We start from the raw sequence: 18,852 nt of genomic DNA, 5'->3' as shown, positions 1-18,852 counted from the left end.
TCAGGGTTTAGTGTGTTTCCTGACACAATCCAAGCAGATGCATGTTAGCCTAACTGGCATTTCCAAATCGCGAGTGAGTGCGTGATTGAGTGCATGCTAGTACCCTGCGATTTACTGCCACCACCCCGCCCCCCAAGGGGGTTCACTGCCTCATTCCCAGAGTGCCCTGGGATAAGCTCCAGGCCTCCCTTGATCCTGAACAGGATAAGCAGTATAGAGAATGAATGAGTGAGTGTATATATGTTGGCAATTCTTATCACATTAATTTCATTCCCTTCATTCTTTACGAAGCCCATCCCAAAGACACGTACTGTATGTACACAACACTAAGTTATGATGATACTCCATCATGATCCAGAAATTTCTGGTGTGATTGTGTTGGAAGTGTTTTGTTCTATACAAGCAGTATCGTGATTCCAGGACATAACAATGTTTACACAGAGTTTTGAATTTAGATATTTAACTAGTTGTGCAAATTCGTTATTCAGATAAAAGTACTGAATTGCTAATACCAGATCAGTACAGCTGGAGAGCATATCAGAGCATCCATGCAAAAAAATTTGGAAGTGCAAAATTATTATTTTTTAAATGTATAACAATACCAGCAAATAAAATTTCTTTTTGTGTTTGCTAAAAATGTGAGACTTACCTGGCAGCATACGGGCTAACAGTGGCTTAACTAAGTCATTCTGAAGAGCACAAGGCATTTGTTTAGACAAGGTTATAACCTTTACCCCCAAGAGGAAGGCAATGTGAAAGTTCCTCAGACAACAACAAAAGTTAAGTTTATTGTGGTGTCTGTTTACAAGGTGCTTACCTAAAGAGGCAGTGTTAGCACACACACAGGCCTACAGACAACTAAAGGAGGATGGATACTTTTTTGTGCATCATCTCATCTGTAGAAAATCTATCATGGCATCTGTTTAAATCTTTTGTCATCCTAAATAGATTGTTAGTATAAGGACTGTTGGAAATTAGTCCTGGAGATGTCTGGGATGTAAACATTTATAGGCTGTTAAAAGTCTGTATTTCTGACGGTGTCCTACCTGTGATAGGTGTTAGATTCTTCCATGAAGCCACCATATACCATGATGACAGGTTTGCCAGCATACTGTTGCCAAGATTTCTCCCCAGTGAGCAAGCCAGAGGAAGTGGTGGCAAGGAAAAATTCATTATATGGCAAATAAAATTAAGTCAGCTAACTACGTCAGTGTACCAGGTTATCACATCAATGCTTTTTTCATTATTTCCTGAGGGCACAGGCATATTCCAAGAGCCAAGTTTCATCAGACATATTTTGTTAATAAGTGGTTCTGGGAGCATGAGTAATCATTTTCACACATGTACTGCTCACCAAAAACTTTAACCACTGTTGAACTTGCTGGAGAATAGATTATTGACTGGATTTACTCTTCCATCACCAATACAAATACAATTTTTTTTTAGCTCTTTCTACTTTTTCTGGTTATTACATAAATACTGTGCAAAAATCTAGAGCCACCCTTCATTTCTTTATATTAAATGAATTATGAAATAGGAAATAGGAACAAATGTTTTATTGGTTATTATGTAACAAAATCAGCAGCAGCCTCATTTCCCCTCTCGTCTATTCCAACCACTCTGCATTTGGCCTCACCGGTATACGCGCCATGGTGGCTAAATGGTTAGCACTGTCAACTTGCACCTCTACGGTCCGGGTTCAATTCCCGACTCTATTTTAGCGAATCTCATAGGTGATGAGTGAGTTTAAGTTAGTTGTCATATATTTAAATGATTGAAAGATCACTGTCTGGCTTAACAAATAAAAACATTCTTCAGGTACAGTGACTGGACTAAAACAATCACACACTTATCGTCTATACTGCTTTATCGCAGAGGGCCTGGAGCCTATCCGAGAAGACTTAGACCATGAGACATGGTACACAGGGCACACACATACATGCTCATTCTCACACTATTTACAATATAACTGGGTTAAGTAACCTTCATGTCTTTGGGCTGTGGAAGGGAACCGGAACCGGAACACCAGGAGGAAACCACCAAGCACAGGGAGAACATGCAAACTTTATGCGGACAGCATCAAGGCAGGAATGGAACCTGGACCCTGAAGGTCTAGGGCGACAGTGCTAACCACAAAGCCACCATGGCGCCCTGGACTGAAAATAAGAGGCAAAAATAAAAGCCAAGGAACTTCTGCAAATATAAGAAAGTCTGGCTCTTTGGAAGCAAAATACAGTATGAAGAAATGAGGGATGTCTCAAGAATTTTCCACAGTATTGTAATTTCATATGTTATTTCAAAGTTTTCTTTAGTATTGGTACAGGAGTAAAAAAGAAATAAAGAAAAAGCTGTGAAGGAGTTGACGTGTTCAAACTTTTACATGGTAGTTATAATGAGCGTTCACTGAAAATGTGTTAAGGGAAAAGATGTTAGCACGTTAGCAAGTGATAAAACCGGCTGCCCCCCCAAAAAATAAAGTTTTCCCCCCTTTGACTAAGACGCTATGGTATAGGGAATGGCCTTTAGCTCGTGTCCCTCCCCTACATAATGTGTTAGTTAGCGGGGTGGTGGTGGTTTGCAGCTGTGTGGAAGCTGGAGCTCTGCACACACACACGCAGACACACACACATGAACACGCTATTCGGAACTTTGGCACGAGACTGGCAGCGCGCGCGAGCTCCCTCTTACTCGGTAGGTGAAAACTTTAGTCTGTTGCCTGTGCTCTGTTTGCCTGCTTTAACACATCTGGATACGGGATAAATGAATGCATCAGCGTACCTTTCGACACCTGGGGTTATCGATGCGATGGAAGTTTCTCCCTTTTACTGTATGAGTTTGTGAGTAACCAGGGGTTCGTCGTATTGAACTTAGATTGATGCTTAAAACATAATTATTTTAAAAATCACATTAAACACACATTATGCCACACCTAACTCACACACCTCCCCATACACAACTCACAACTGCAGTAAGAGAGAGAAAAAAGCGCAGATTTCTATTGCACACATTACTGCAAACATTGCAGCACTTGTGACATGGTTAAAAGTGCATGCTGAGTAAAAGCCATTATCCTGAGGAAAATATATGTCTATGTAGGCTGGGCAAGACTTAAATCGCTTTAGTGTTTATCTTTTTTTTTTCTTCTCAATACTGGTCATGTTGCTCATGTTGTTGATGTTTAACGTAACATCATTTTCGTGCAAGATACAGTATGAATGATTCAAACATCATTTCCCCAGACATGCACTAGTTAGTGTGTATAGACATACATCATTCTGCCAAAGTTACAAAAAAAAAAAAAAAAAAAAAGCTTGTTCTTTCATGCCTAATATCTTTGTGTAAACTTTTCGGTAGTCCAGACTCTTATTTCTAAATGCATTGCTTTAGGAACACTAACACTGTTTTTCTTCATCTGGACAGAAATCTGAAAGGTCGGATCCTTTGGGCTTGAAAAGTCTCCAGAAAAAACAAAATCTGTTCCCCAGATGAGTCTCAGGGCAAAGCTGCTCCATGCAAAAGCAACTTAATCAAACACTGGCAAAAGCTGCTTTTTTTTTTTTTTTGCATTTGCAATGGTGGTCCAAAGCTTCACTTGCCATCCTTGACAATTTTCCAGAAAAAGGCACTGTTTTATTATTTGTTCTAGTATATAATGTTTATAGTGGTATTATTCCTTCAAACTAGTTAACACCTCATTAACAAATTTCCCATGCCACACAAGTGACCCACATAAGGCCCATGCAGGGAAAAAAAAACTACACAGATTGTTTTTTAAAGGAAGGTAAAAAACACTAAATTGAGAACCTAAATTAATTTACACTGTATATTTCGTTAGAGATTAAAGTTTTGCTTAATAGTACTTTTTCTGAAATTAATGCATTTGTTGGGTGTTAATCTTAACTTCCTTTTTAAAAAATAAGGTTTTAAATATTGCTATTAAAATGACAGTCTACACATCAATATTTTCACAACAGACTTTTTCACAATTAAAATATTTTTGTGCTTAATGAACAAATGCTACTGTTTAAAAAATGTTATACAATGTGCTCGATAGAAAATTGCCTTTATCTTTAGAATTAATACCAAACTAACTACCGGTACAAATTTAAAATATATTATAATTATAATGATACAAATAGCATTGTACCTGATTGGTATGAAACAGCTTTTAACTTAATCTTATGCATGAAGCCCAATGACTACAGAACCATTTGTTTAAAGAACTTGGAAGACTGAGCTTGATTATGTAGCAGTGACTTCATTCTAATTGAAAAAGTTCCAAAGGAAATCTGCTGCACACTCCCTAACATGCTTTCACTTCCTCACCCTCCATCTCCTGCACTTTCTTCTAGGTTTCACTGGATGCTGACAGTTAACGCTTGGGAAACCAGTACTCAGCTTGTCTGCTATATTTAAACTGGCATAAACTTATATTTGAATAACTGGCAGCCTTCTTTGTCATAATGAGGCTGTTGTTGGTGCTGCTTTTGCTCTGTGCGAACGAAAGTCTCTGCCAGAAAGACTGCACTGGGGTGGAGTGCCCCCTGCTTAATAACTGCATTGAGGAAGTTTTGGAAAATGGAGCCTGTTGTGCTACTTGTCTACAAACTGGGTGCACATGTGAAGGCTACCAGTACTACGACTGTCTTAATGCTGGTTTCAGATCTGGCCGAGTGCCAGAGGGAGAATCTTACTTGGTGGATTTTGGAAGCACAGAGTGCTCTTGCCCACAGGGTGGTGGTCGGATCAGTTGCCATTTTATTCCATGTCCTGAGCTTCCCTCTAACTGCATCGAAATGTCTGAGCCAATGGATGGGTGTATTCAGTGTGAGCGGATAGGCTGCGTGTATGAAGGGCAAAAGTATGAGGCTGGCCATTCATTCCGCATGGAAGAAGTCTGCCAAGTCTGCCACTGCCCTAATAATGGTGGGAAGTTAATGTGTTCTCCGATCCCAGAATGTGATCTAAGGCAAGTACATAAACCCATACTTGCAAGTACAACAGAGGAAAACACACCATGGAAACGTCAAAATAAAATAAAAAATCTGTTCAACCATCAAGCCTCAAGAAGTCCTTTCTCCAAACCTTTTCCACAGTCATACATTGACAGTATGTCTCCATTTAAACCTACTCCGATTGATATGGATGAAGAAGAAGAGGAGGAGGAGGAGGACTACGACTACCATACTCCAGACTCCTCGACGCAATCTCAGCCTGACCTAACTTCTTTAATGGAATCCTATGTTATTTCAGTTTCTGATCTGGAAAGCAATCCCCCCCACCAAGCCAGAGAAACCAAACAAGAGCTTAAAGATAGAATTGGTGTTCATGAAGCAACAACAGAAAGACCATGGTTTCCCTTCCATAAAGAGAGGGCAGATAGGACAAAACATAGTCGTCATAAAGTGAACTCTATAAAAGACCCTTTAGAAGATTCTGAACACAATATTAGAGAGCCACGAATTAACATTCATAAAGCTGGTGCCGACAAAGAGAAAATCCCCATCCATAGAGATATCACCCATGAAGAACAGTTCTCTATTTTTAGAGACATTACTGTAAATGAGAGTTTGGGTCAAAATGAAGACAATAGCAACACCGAGATTCCTGAACATAGTGACACAGCCACCCCGACGATGCTGTCGGAAGAAACGAAAGAAACCACCAATAGTAATGAGTTTAATTCATACGAAGACAGCACATACAGTGAAATAGTCACTGACTCTCCAGTAACTGAAGTTCCACCTGTGCCTCAAACTACAGAGAAGACACAGATGACAACAGCTTGGCAGACTACTGGAGGCAGTTTTTCACCAGATCAATTTTACTCTAGCACACCAGAAACTACAGAATTATACAGCACCCAAAAGGAAGAGGTGACCATAAAAGACCAAGACGTCTCATTAAACAATGTCACAGAGGTCGATAAAAATCATGAGATGGATGAAATTGTTGAGAAACATGAAATATACACTTTTACTGGTTCACAAAGCACCTCAAGCAGTGAGCATACATCTTCCGCAGTAACATACAGACCTTTAGTAGAGAATGAAACCAAACCAATGGTACAACCAGAAATGTATACAAATCCTCCTGTGATATTCAGCCCAACCACCCAGTCACTTTTAAGGGTGAACAGTGAAGACGGACAGCTTGTAAATAAACATTCGGAGAGTCTGTTTGAAGTTGCAGAGAGGGAAGAAGAACTGACTGAGGGAAAGGAAGAGAAAGACAACATACTCGGTTCCATTACAGAAGTCACAGAGGGTGAGTACGCACAATGTTAATTCTTAGATCACACCAACATGGACTGAGTAAATTCATTTTGCCTTTCTATCCAGCCAAACAGTGTTTTTTCAAACACCAAAGACAAATGTTCAGAAATCTGCTTTCCAAAGTGGGTAGATAAGGGGGGATTGCTACATGATCTCTGCTGATCTAGGATTTGGATCTAGTTCTGTTTTCTGTCTATTCTGCATTATATAGGACAAATATATGCTGGGACATTCAAGAGAGCATAATTAGTGTTTAAAATGGCAACAAGGATATAAAGGTCATTTTATCATCTACAGTATGTTCTCAAATGTAGAGTACGCTTAAGGTTTTCCCAGTGCATAACGATAATGTCACGTTATAGTTTAATTGCTAGTGATAGATATTAGAATTTAGCCTTACCGTATAATATCCAATATCCTGCTATCACAGTGTATAAGCACTCACTTATATAATCCATTATTTAGTGAATTTCAGGCTTTTACTAGTATGGAGCTAGTCGGTAAGTCGAATAATTCAATCAGTGTTCTGGTTTTATATTTGCCATTTCACTGACACTGACACAACCATCTCATTATTTAAGCATTTACCCTGTGCAGCCATCCATCTCAGCAGGATGAAAAGGTCAGCTAATTGTGCAAAGACCTCTTAAAGCAATTAGACAAACATTATCTCTTTCTTAATGCATGTGGAACTTATACGCATTCATTAAAGATCAGCAGTGCATACCTTGTTCGTTAAAATTTATGTATATATATTTTCTTATGTTAGAGAAGAAGACAGAAGTCCTTGTTGAGTGGTTTCTTCATGCTGCTCATGTCTAGCTAGATAAGCCGAGGAATTAGTTATCTTGTTAAGTGCTAGTTGGAAACAGCTCAACATGAGTCACTCTCTCAGAATAGGAACACTTGGAGATTTAAATCGGTAGTTTTTCTTCCTATATGAGATGGCAAGGGAAAAAGGAGAACTGTTTTTTATGCGGATAACGCATCATTGTGTGTGTACCACTGGTTGGAAATGTGTATAGAATTTAAAGGGATTTTTAAGGTATTTCATTCTTTATAAACTGCTTTGCTAAAGAAACCTGTATTTTGTCCCCTATCCAATACAGCACAATAAATTTCTTAGTCTTTGCATATTCTAGCTTTTTGACCCTGGGTCAGAGCACAGGTCAGTCATGACACAATGCTCCTGGTTAAGAGGCTTGCTCAAGGTCCCAAGTGGCAGCTTGGTAGTGCTATGGCTTGAACCCCCAACCTTTTAATCAGTAATCCAGAAACTTTAACTTTGAGCCACCCCTGCCAGCAATCTGTTTGTCTAAAGATGTCTAAAACCTTTCTAACTAAGGGTGTTTTCCTTCCTCAGCGAATGTCAGGTTTTCAAGTTGTTAGATTGCTGTGTCATGGAGAAACTAGCATAAGCCTTATTTATTGAGTTTGAAATCACATCCTGGATGTCAAAATGTCTGGTAGTCCTGCATGGTCAGAATGAAATCATTAAATGCAAATGTTACGCCTCCCTTTTTCCATTTTTGGGGGTAACTGTATATTTTTAAATAATTTCCTTTTGTCATGGTTGAAACATCTGCAAAGAAAAACCTACTTCAAAGAGCTACATATTTCAGTTTAGGCATGTAGTTTAATTTGAAAATGTCAAAAGTTGATTGTGTAAAAGGTTTTCCCAGGCTGCCAAACATGCGTGAGCTTATACTATGTTGGAACGCAATTATATCTCATTTAGTACTTACTACCAAGCTTAAGTTTTGGGACAAACCAAGCCCAGATTTTTTTTAAATGTCAAGGGAGCTGTGAAATCAATATTCTATATTGCTATATATAATAGCGCTTTTAACAATTGTCATTGTCGCAAAGCAGCTTTACACAGTCAAAAGAATTATTTAAGTCTGTATGGAATGTAAGTGTGCATTAATCGTCCCTGGTGAGCAAGCCGCGGGTGACAGTGGTAAGGAAAAACTCCCTGAGATGGTAAAAGAAAGAAACCTTGAGAGGAACCAGACTCAACAGGGAACCCATCCTTATTTGGGTGAAACAGAAAGCAGGAATTGATCTGCATTTATACAGTGTGTTAGGTGGCAGGCGGTTCAGCTATAACAGTTGATGTTAATTGATGTAAATATGGAGAACAGGTAGTTATTGAAGACAATTGCAATATTGAACTATTGAGCAACCTCAGCCAAGTCAAGTCCTCAAAGAAGCAGCTGTCAACACCAGTTGAGGCCAGAACTGTCTTTATGGTAAAGTGAAACCATCCCCAGACACCAGACGCATTTCAAAGAGACACACGGGGCATCTATGCGATGATATCTCCAACCAGAAGCGGGGCACAAGGATGGGTCAGACAGGTCCGGAGGGCAGAGGGAGTCTGGATAACTGGCAGCTCAGGAACGACATGTGTAGCTTGACAGAGAGAGGGAAAAGAGAGAGAGGGAAATAGGGAAGAGAGAGGGGGAGAGAGAACAGGAGAGGGGAGAGCAGAAAAGGAGAGATAACAGTTAGGTATGGTTGCAGTCAAATAATGTATAATGTGAATGGATATTTAGTGCAGAGTGCAAGCAGAGACTTCGGCAGGACTAACTATAACAGCATAACTAAAAGGGAGAGCCAGAAGGAAACACAAACACGAGGGCTCCCTGAGATGTAAAGCAAACAATCACCTCACCGTCAGCAAACCTGAGTGATCAATGAGAGTGAGGAAGACAGCATCTAAACATACCAGTTCACCATAATACTCTACGTCCATGAGTCCCCCAGATCTGCTTCTTTACCCAAGACAAATCTATTTCTAAAAACGCTTGATTAAATAAATAGGTTTTTAGCCTGGACTTAAACACTAAGACTGTGTCTGAGTCCCGAACACTATTTGGAAGACTATTCCATAACTTTGGGGCTTTGTAAGAAAAAGCTCTGCCCCCAGCTGTAGTTTCCATAATACGCGGTACTGACAAGCAGCCTGCATCCTTTGATCGAAGTAGTTCTGCATCGTTTAGCGACAGTATTTTCCTTATCTTGGTAATATTTCTGAGATGAAAGAATGCTATTCTGGTAATATTATCTATATGTGCTTTAAATGAAAGGCTGGAATCTATAATCACACCGAGGTCTTTTACTGTTGCACTCGATGAAACAGAAAGGCCATCTAAAGTTAGTGTGATCTAAAATCTTACTTCTAGCGGTCCTATGACAAGAACTTCTGTCTTATCATGATTAGGCAAAAGGAAGTTAATTAGCATTCAATCTCTTATGTCCTGCACACATTGCTCAACTTTAGTAAGCTGGTTTTTCTCATCTGGTTTTGCTGAGACATATAACTGTGTGTCATCAGCATAACAATGAAAACTAATACCATGTTTACAGATTATGTTGCTAAGAGGAAGCATGTATAGGAAAAAAAAAGCAGTGGGCCTAAAACTGAACCTTGTGGAATACCAAACTTCACTAGAGAGCATGCAGAACAATCACCATTTAAGTCTACATACTGATAACGATCGGTCAAATAGGATCTGAGCCAGGAGAGGGATATACCCTTAATTCCTACTACATTTTCTAATCTGTGTAGAAGAATCCCATGATCAATGGTGTCAAACGCTGCACTGAGGTCGAGTAATACAAGCATAGTTACACAACCCTGATCAGTGGCCAATAGGAGGTCATTTGCCACTTTAATGAGTGCTGTCTCTGTGCTGTGATAAGGCCTGAATCCTGACTGATACAGTTCATGTATGCTATTTCTATGTAGATATAAGCATAGCTGCTCCGCTACTACCTTTTTGAGAATCTTAGAGATGAACGAAAGGTTTGATATTAGCCTGTAATTGGAGAGCTGACAGGGGTCGAGGTCAGGTTTCTTAATAATCGGTTTAATAACTGCTAATTTAAAAGATTTTGGAACATAACTAATGCTAAGTGAGGAATGAATTATTCTCAACAGGGGTTCTGTTATTGCTGTTATCTGTTTAAGAAAATGTGTCGGTACAGGATCTAATATACAGGTTAATGAATTTGCAGAAGAGATGAGTGAAATTAGTTCATTCTCTTTGAGGGGAGTAAATTTCTAGGTACCGATTTGACATAGTTAGTTTAATATCTGCATCAATCGCATTGTCCGGTTTCTAAGCCTCAATTTTATGCCTGATATTTACAATTTTATTATTAAAAAAGTTCATAAAGTTCTTACTATTGTACTATGTTATCGTGGAGATTTCTGAAGTGGTCTTATTTCTAGTTAATTTGGCTACGGTATTGAATAAAAATCTAGGATTATTTTTGTTATTTTCTAAAAGAGTGGAGAGATACATTGATCTAGCTACACTAAGAGCTTTTCTATAGTTCAGGATGATCTCCTTCCATGCTATTTGAAATACTAACAATTTAGTTTGACGTCATTTACGTTCTAATTTTCGAGGTGTCTGTTTTAAAGTACGTGTGTGATCGTTATACCAGGGAGCAAATTTCTTATCTCTAATAATTTTTCTTTTAACTGGAGCTACATTATCTAAGGTATAATGGAACGTTGACTCTAAATATTCAGTCAGATCGAGTTCTGTGGGATCAGACGGTAATCCAATCAAAGTTGTTAACTCTGGGAGATTGCTGATAAAACTCTGTGTGGTAGTTGATGTGAATGTACGTTTAGTGCGGTAGCATGGTGCTGCGCATACATTATCACTATAACACACTTTAATTGAGACAAGATAGTGATCTGATATAACTTCAGACAGTGGAGTTGTGAATAAATTTCTTTATGAGTGGGTCCTATTACACACTGATTTACTCCTACTGAGTCCAGGATGGACATGAATGCTCTACGCAGAGGGTCTTCTGAATTCTCAAAATAAATATTTAAATCTTCAGCAATTAACGCTTTTCTACAGAAACGACAAGGTTTGAAAGAAAATCTGCAAATTCACAAAGAATTTCAGAATACGGCCCTTGAGGTCTGTAAATGACGATTATCGGGATCGACTGAGCTGACTTCATATTTGTAGCTACACTTGTAGTATAGAGAACTTCAAATGAGTTTAATTTGTGTCCATGTTTTTTTATAATAGTCAGATGTTGTATAATATCATTGTAAATAATTGCGGCGCCTCCTCCTCTACCAGTTAACCGAGGCTGGTGTATGTAGCTGTATCCAGGAGGACTAGCTTCATTTAAAGCTACATACTCGTCCTGTTTAATTCAGGTTTCAGTTTAGATGCGAGAGATCTTATATTTAACAGTCCTAGCTTCAGATCAGAGGTGCCGGCTGCGCATTCAGTATGATTCGAGTTTGTGGTCTTTATGTTAATTAAGTTACTAAAACAGACTTTCTGAGTCTTTCTAAATTTGTGATTAGCTCGGGGAACAGACACAGTCCCAATATAGGTAACCCTGAGTGACGACTCTATGCAGCTAGCAGACGGTTGGTTTAGCCTGTCTTTCTGCTCCCTGGGCCGGGCTCTGGATTGTCACCGATTAACTAGGCCTCTTCTGAGACTATTAGCTATACTACAGGAAATGAGAGCAGCACCTTCCCGAGTGGGATGGATGCCTTTTCAACAAAGTTCAAGATTGCTGATCTGGCCTCCAAATTCCCTAGATCTCAGTCTGATCGAGCATGCATGGAATGTGTTGGACAAACAAGTCTGATTCATGGAGGCACCATGCAAATCAACCACTTAAAAGATCCTATAAAGGGTTCCAGCCGCTACAGCACACCTTAAGGGGTCATGCTTTGAGGAATCAGAGCTGTTTTGGTGGCCCAAAGGGAAGCTACATAATATAGGACATAATGTTTTAAGGTTTTGTTGTTGTGGCTAATTGGTATCAATGCAGCAAATCTGTGCATTTCCTCATTATCTGTCATCATAGTACTTTTGTGGTCTGTGGTCAATTTGTGGGCCAATTTGCTGCTTCCGCAGTTAGATAATGTATGCCATTAAAGAACTGATTAGGGACCTGTGAAGGTGACAGGATCAGTTAAGGAAAGTGTACTTATGTCTCTCAACATAGTTTTTCTTCTACAGTACATGTTGTGCTTTTACTGGAGGGACAGTGCAGTTGCGTGCCCTGCTGATGGATGTAATAGATGGAGTTGGGACCTGTATGGGTTTTTTATCAGCAGGGCTAGTCCATTCAGACCAGTCCTTCCAAGTCTTGTTCAGTAAATTTGGTGTATGCAGGACCTCATACTGTATTCAGGATGCACTAGAGCAAGTGTATAAATAGAAAAATATGCTCTGTAGCATGTTGACATAGTGGTTAGTCCTGTGGCCTGACACTTTCAGTGTCAATGCCTGGATTCCTGCCTCGGGTTTGTGTGCCTGGAGTTTTTATGTTTCCCTTGGTGGGTTTCCTCTGCAGAGTAGGCTAATTGGTATTCCCAAATTTTCTGTAGTGTGTGCATTTGTGCCCTGTGTTGGATTTGCACCCTGTCCGAGATGTACCCCACCCAGGACTTCCATGACCTTCTACAGGATAAGTGATATAGAAATGAATGAGAGAATATTCCCCTTAAGAGCTTTAAAAGAAACTATGTAGGCCCCAGCCGCATTCGTTATATCCATCAGCATGGCATGCAAAAGCACTGTCCCTCTGAACAAAAAAACACACACTATGAGAAACATATGCAGTTAACCCAACACATGCAAGTCACTGTTCTATGTGTTTTGATTCTTTGCCTTTGGTAAACAGTGCAATAATGTCAAACATTATCTTGGTCTCGCCTTGTTGTTTGGCCTCATAAGGGTCGAGGCTAGAGTATTTTGGGATTTTCACCATTAATTGTTGAAACTGGACGGATCAAAAGTGACTGTTCCACTCTATTTAAAAAGGGTGGGAAGAGCAGTTCAGCCAAGGCTAGAAAATTCCCCCGATGCACTCTGGGTTCTGTAATGCTACATTGCATTATGTCATAATAAGAAACACATCATAATGTTTTCAATTTCATTTTATTTGTATAGTGCTTTTGACAATAGACATTGTTACAAAGCAGATTTACAGAAATCCAGATAAAAGTTTTGATCCATAATGTGCAAGCCAGATCTGACATTGAAAAAGAAAACTTCCTGTCAACATGACAAATAAACTTTCAGAGCAACCAGACAAAAAAGCAAACCTATCCCTTTTGTAGATTCGTCTGATTGTAGAATTATACGTCTAGCACACTGACAGGATTTTTCATATGAGGAGTTGAGTTGCCATATTAGTTAAGCCTGTTCAACATCTACTGTAGGATGAAAAAAAGACAGGTGCAAACTTCTAAGGGGCGTTCAAGTCAAACTGGGACTTTTGATTGTGCAGGATAACTCCCTTTATTTCTGCTACAATAATGCACTTATACCAGCATTTCACTAGTGCTGGATGCCATCAAGGTAGAAAGTTTTCTCAGTATACCTATGATTGAACTGCATGGTTTATGTCTGAAACCCTGGCCTTCCAGGAACTCCTTTAAAGACAAAACACATGGGAATGGCTTGGAGCGAGGTCAGGACTGTACAAGGGATGTGGCAATAACTCCCAACTGAGGTCCTGTAATGTGCAAGTGGTGTTCATGAATGATTGTGTCTAAAGTTCTTACAGACGGATGTGCCTCCTCCACAAGTTGGGTACAAGTTATCCATTAATTTTCCACGATCAGGTGTTCCACTCACTGAATTTCTATTGGAATGACTGCAATGGACTCGAAGCCACTTCGGCAGGAGTTGACATTTACATTGATACTGTATATATAAAGTTCACCCTTAGGAACACTTATCTCAGGAGACTTAGGGCACAAGACAGGGTACATCCTGGACAGGGTGCCAATCCATCGCAGGGCGCACACATACATACACTCACTACGGGCAATTGAGGAACGTCAATTAACCCTTATACATGTCTTTGAAATGTGGGAGGAAACCAGAGTATCCAAAGGAAACCCCCCAAGCACGGGGAGAACATGAAAACTCCAAGCACACAGATACAGGAATCGAGCCTGGCCGGGTATCGATCCCGGACCCTGGAGGTGCAAGGGCAACAGTACTAACCACTACACCACTGTGCCGTCCCCTTAGAAACACCTGGGTTGATAATGTGTTGTTTTTAGTTTTATGCCAAAACAAGGTAGCACAGGTTGACGGGGTTTCCAATAGGTCACCTCTATAAACATTGTTTCATATGTAAATAAGTGTACATGATTGTGTCCTCCCTGAGCTGGGATGCCATCAGTACCCACAGGGCCATGAAAACCTGATCATGAACACACTGCCTGATTATAATCACTAGCAGCAGATTCATACCCGAGTACCTCAAGGTGTCCTTCTAAGAAATTATTCTGTTCCTAGACTGGACACCGATGTAATAAAATAGAAAATGATTATTCTTGCCCTTTGCTCACGAAAACGTTGTTGGTTCTCTTTCAACACATGAGGCAAGGCCAAGGGAAATATTGAATCTATGATGGTGTGTTTGGTTTTAAGCCAGCAGGCCGTAGCCTTGTATCGCCCTTGAGGTGTAGTTAACCCACGTCTGCATTTTTGTCTCTATTCTCTTCTTCTTTCTTTCTTTCTTCTTAAATAAATGTCTGCAGAATAATTCTTGTGGTTCATCTGACAGCAGAATAGGAGACAGGAATGAATGGGCCTAATTAGGGCGTTGTTTAAGTAGCTCATGTAACTAGCTGAACTGTTGCAGTTGAACTGATTTAGTGTTTTCCATGTTGTACATATAAAGAATATTTATTGATTATTATTGATAACATTTCTAATTAAGTTTTTTCTTGTCTTTTTTACAAACTTTCAAAAACATTGCTGAATAATACATTTAGACAACAGTGGTTTGCATAATTTCACACAAGTTAGAAACAGTAAAAAAAAGTAAGAATAATGTCTGACCAAAATGTTCGTGCTCAAGGCACCAGACCGGCTTGCGTAATCAGGGTTGAAAAAAGAATAGACAAAATCTAGAAGTAGAAGTTACTGATTATGTGTCAAAAGCTTAATCAAGTAAGGAACCAAATATCTACTTGAGTGGAGGTCAAAAAGTGTCTACGTTTAAACTCAATTATTCCATATGCAGTTTAAAGAGTAAAAAGTAAGTAAGACTGTTGAAAATAGCTAACCACAAATTCCTCATGCTTGACTGGGCATGAATAGCTAGTCTGTTAACAATCAGTGGTACGGAAAATATTATTCTAACTCGAACCGAAACAAACCTGCGAATGGGCTTGCTGGTTAGCTAATGTTTAAACCTTACTGAAAAGAACACTAAGATTTTAAAAAGAGGAAAAACATATAATGCAACAAGTTAATTTACAAAATGAATTAAACTAGCTAAATTACTGAAAGTTTGAACTAGCTAGTTTACTAAACTTTTCACGATGGGTGTTCAAGTCAACCCGTAACCTCGGGATGTGCTGAATAACACAACACAGTTATGAGTGTAAAAACTTAATGTATTATTTTCTATAATCTCTTTTGCACACTAACGTACTTATCCCAGTAAAAATTTGAAAATTTACAGAAAAGTAGAAAATTTTCTCAGTATACCGGAACCATGATCAGACTACATGTTTCAAGTCTGAAATCCTGGCCTACCAGGAACTCCTTTAATGCCCCAAACTTGTAGAAATGGCTTGGTGAGAGTTCAGGACCGTACGTGGGATATGGCAATAACACTCAGCCGAGGTTTCTGTGCTGTGCAAATGGTGTTCATGAATAATTGTGGGTGTTTAGATTCTACTGAGAAAAAAGGTTTACTCAGGACGCCTGTCATGATACTACATTAGTAGGTAGCTTCACTCTCAAAGATATTTTCTGTTATTCTGCACAATCCAAAGTCCTCAATTATTTTATATGTAAAGCAAAGGAAAATCTTACCCTGTATGAATCTGTAATATTGTATAAAGATAAAAAAAAAAGAGGAAAAACATCATGGGATTTGACATTTATATAGAGTATTTTTAAATGTGAGATGAAATTGTAAGATGGGAAAAGTTATCAACTTAAATCAGATTGTTCTATTTCAATAATAATTGTACAGTACACTCACTCATCTTCTATACCACTTTATCCTGTATTAGGGTCACTGGGGCCTGGAGCCTAACCCAGGAGGCTTAGGGCACGGGGCAGGGTACACCCTGGACAGGGTGCCAAAACATCGCAGGGCACACACACATACACTCACTTACACACTACAAGCGATTTGGGAACGCCAATCAACCTAACCCACATGCCTTTGGACTGTGGAGGGAAACCCACCAAGCGGTGGGGAGAACATGCAAACTCCTTGCACACAGAAACGGGAATCAAACCTGGATGCTGGAGGTGCAAGGCGACAGTGCTAACCACTACACCACCGTGCCACCGAGTAGTACAATGTTTCCAAAATAATACTTAAGTGGATTAAAAAGTACAATCACTTAAATATTGTTCTCTTTTGAGAGTGTTAAGTGTATCTGCTAACAGGTCTGTGAAAGTTTCTAAATTAATATTACATTATGTTACATCTGCATTACATCCTCATTACAGTACGTTTAAATCTCTAGGGTTTCTGCTAATGCAACTGCATGTGTTCTTTAAGTCTTTGATGTTCAAGCTAGATGTTTTCCAATCCGCACACATCAATGCTAGGGGTCACATGGTGTGATGACCACAATCACAAAATTTAACCTCTGCTAAAATCTATAGTCGGGATGTGCTGTTATACTGTAGCTGTTGTTTTACCTCGCTCACTTTGCCTATACATACAACTATTAATATATTAATGAATCATACATAATGTTTTTTTATTTTTTTACTTTTTTGAATTATGTTTCAACATCGTGGGATGTCTATGAGACAAGTCGGTTTCTTCTTCACTCCTTCCCTCACCGTGGGTCTGTTTTTTCTCTATGATGTTAATACAGTTATACACAACAAGCAACTACAGAGAAAATGAAAAGACTTTTTTTCGTTAAAGGCTCCTTATGGAAAGCTTCTGTTTATGTAAGCGCTTGTGAAATAACCCCCTCTTTTTTAAATCCATTCATTATTTTTATCATCTTGGATAATGTGGAACATCTGCTATAACCTTTGTGAATGAAATAATCATGTATTAGGATATGTGCATTAATAATATAAACATGTGATTAAAATTACAGCTGGTAATATTTTCACAGCTGCTGTTGTATAATGTACAGTGTGAACACAGTCTCATAAACTAGGCAAATTTCATCCTACAATTAGATGGTTTTTCCACCATCCCTGAGCTCAATGTAGTCTCTCGGCTTATCTTTCTGTCCAGTTGGCTAAATGAGCATGCTTGAGGCTTTCCTTCTTTTGTTTTCAATCTCCATTAAGAACTATGGTTGCCATGTTGAGTTTTTAAAGTTTTTCTCGCTTTCGTTAACAACACCACACTCAAGCTGCTTTTAAAGTTGCTCTAGGAAACCAGATCAGCACTGATAACTATCGCTACTGTCTGGAGCTCCTGTTTTACTTGGTGTGGATGCTGGTTTAGAAAAATATAATTGGAAGTCATTCATCAAGAGCTGTACAGTAACTGCCAATAGAGTGCACTTTTCCCCTACAGGCGGGTGATTGCAGACACCACATTGCTATTTTCGAGACTAATTAAGATAAAGATCTTTCACAAACATGCAAAACAATGGCAGGGAAGATATGTCTACTAAGTCCATTAAAGAACAGAGTAGGACAGGAAGAAAGAGAAAGAAGCAGTGCAAGATGTATTTTAGCTGATATACTCTACGTGCAGTATGTCATGTTTCAAATATTTCTTTAAGTACTTTACATCAGCCTGCTTCTAGTCAGTAAGACACATGTGCGGTAGAACCGCTTGATTTATTGTAGCTAGGTAGACATGCAGTTGTTGAGTTGAGGAATGCCAGTCAGCAGATTTATAGTGCATGTTTTTACATCAACAGCAGCTTGACATGAAGCATCTCAACAGGAGCTTGTGGTTTATTGTTAGTATTTCATAGGTCTTCATCTGTCCAGAGGTTGAGTCTGCTTTGTAGCTTAGCCCAAGCGATTTCGTTGGTGAACTTCCAGAGAGCCCAGTCAAAGAGTCTGAAGTAGTGGCTTTAGAATGATGGGTAAGGTACAGTAGGTCGAAGTATATGGTGACAAAACAGTTGATTAGTAGGACAGAGTCGACAGCAAATTTTTACATAATATAAAAGAGGATGTCTTAAAAATGAAAGGTTGGTTTGTAATACTGAAACCGATGGATTTTAGCAAGAACAGTATATAACATGACTAAGTAAGTGTTAAATTTGAGACCTGGCAGTTAGCAATGAGGATTTTTGTCAAATCAATAATTTTTATTTTCTTTATTTTTTAATAAACTGACTTGAGGAATTTAGTGTAAGTCTGTTGTGACACAATCATGTCAAAAAAAGGTTGTGGTACCAGGGCGCACACAATGTCAAAATCCCCGGTAGCTCTTCGGGCAGGCACTCTTTAGTTTTTGGTAGCCCAAAATAAATTTAAGTAGCCCAAATTAAAAAATATATATTTTTTAATGTATAATATTGTAAAGAAAACAAACAAAAAAAAAAACAATCAAAAAATAGGTAAAATACAAATTACAACAACTTTAT

At 39.0% G+C, this 18,852-nt stretch overlaps 1 protein-coding gene across 5 annotated transcripts in view; it reads left to right on the top strand.

The window, feature by feature from the left end:
• Positions 1 to 2,562: 2,562 nt before the first annotated feature.
• Positions 2,563 to 18,852, top strand: part of fbln2 (fibulin 2) — a 74,786-nt gene continuing 58,496 nt past the window's right edge. For 3 of the 5 annotated variants that reach the window (XM_053483945.1, XM_053483944.1, XM_053483940.1), the window contains exons 1-2: positions 2,563 to 2,691; positions 4,353 to 6,267. In XM_053483945.1, the coding sequence (XP_053339920.1) occupies positions 4,464 to 6,267 (1,804 nt within the window). In that variant the 5' untranslated portion in view covers positions 2,563 to 2,691; positions 4,353 to 4,463. Of the gene's footprint in view, positions 2,692 to 2,808; positions 2,838 to 4,352; positions 6,268 to 18,852 lie in introns of those variants that run through there. The other 2 variants (XM_053483943.1, XM_053483941.1) reach the window with 2 other exon arrangements.

This window comes from Clarias gariepinus, chromosome 23, assembly GCF_024256425.1.
Source record: "Clarias gariepinus isolate MV-2021 ecotype Netherlands chromosome 23, CGAR_prim_01v2, whole genome shotgun sequence".
Lineage (NCBI taxonomy): Eukaryota > Metazoa > Chordata > Actinopteri > Siluriformes > Clariidae > Clarias > Clarias gariepinus.
Note: the sequence above shows the minus strand (reverse complement) of the source record. Positions and strands in the feature narration are given on the sequence as shown.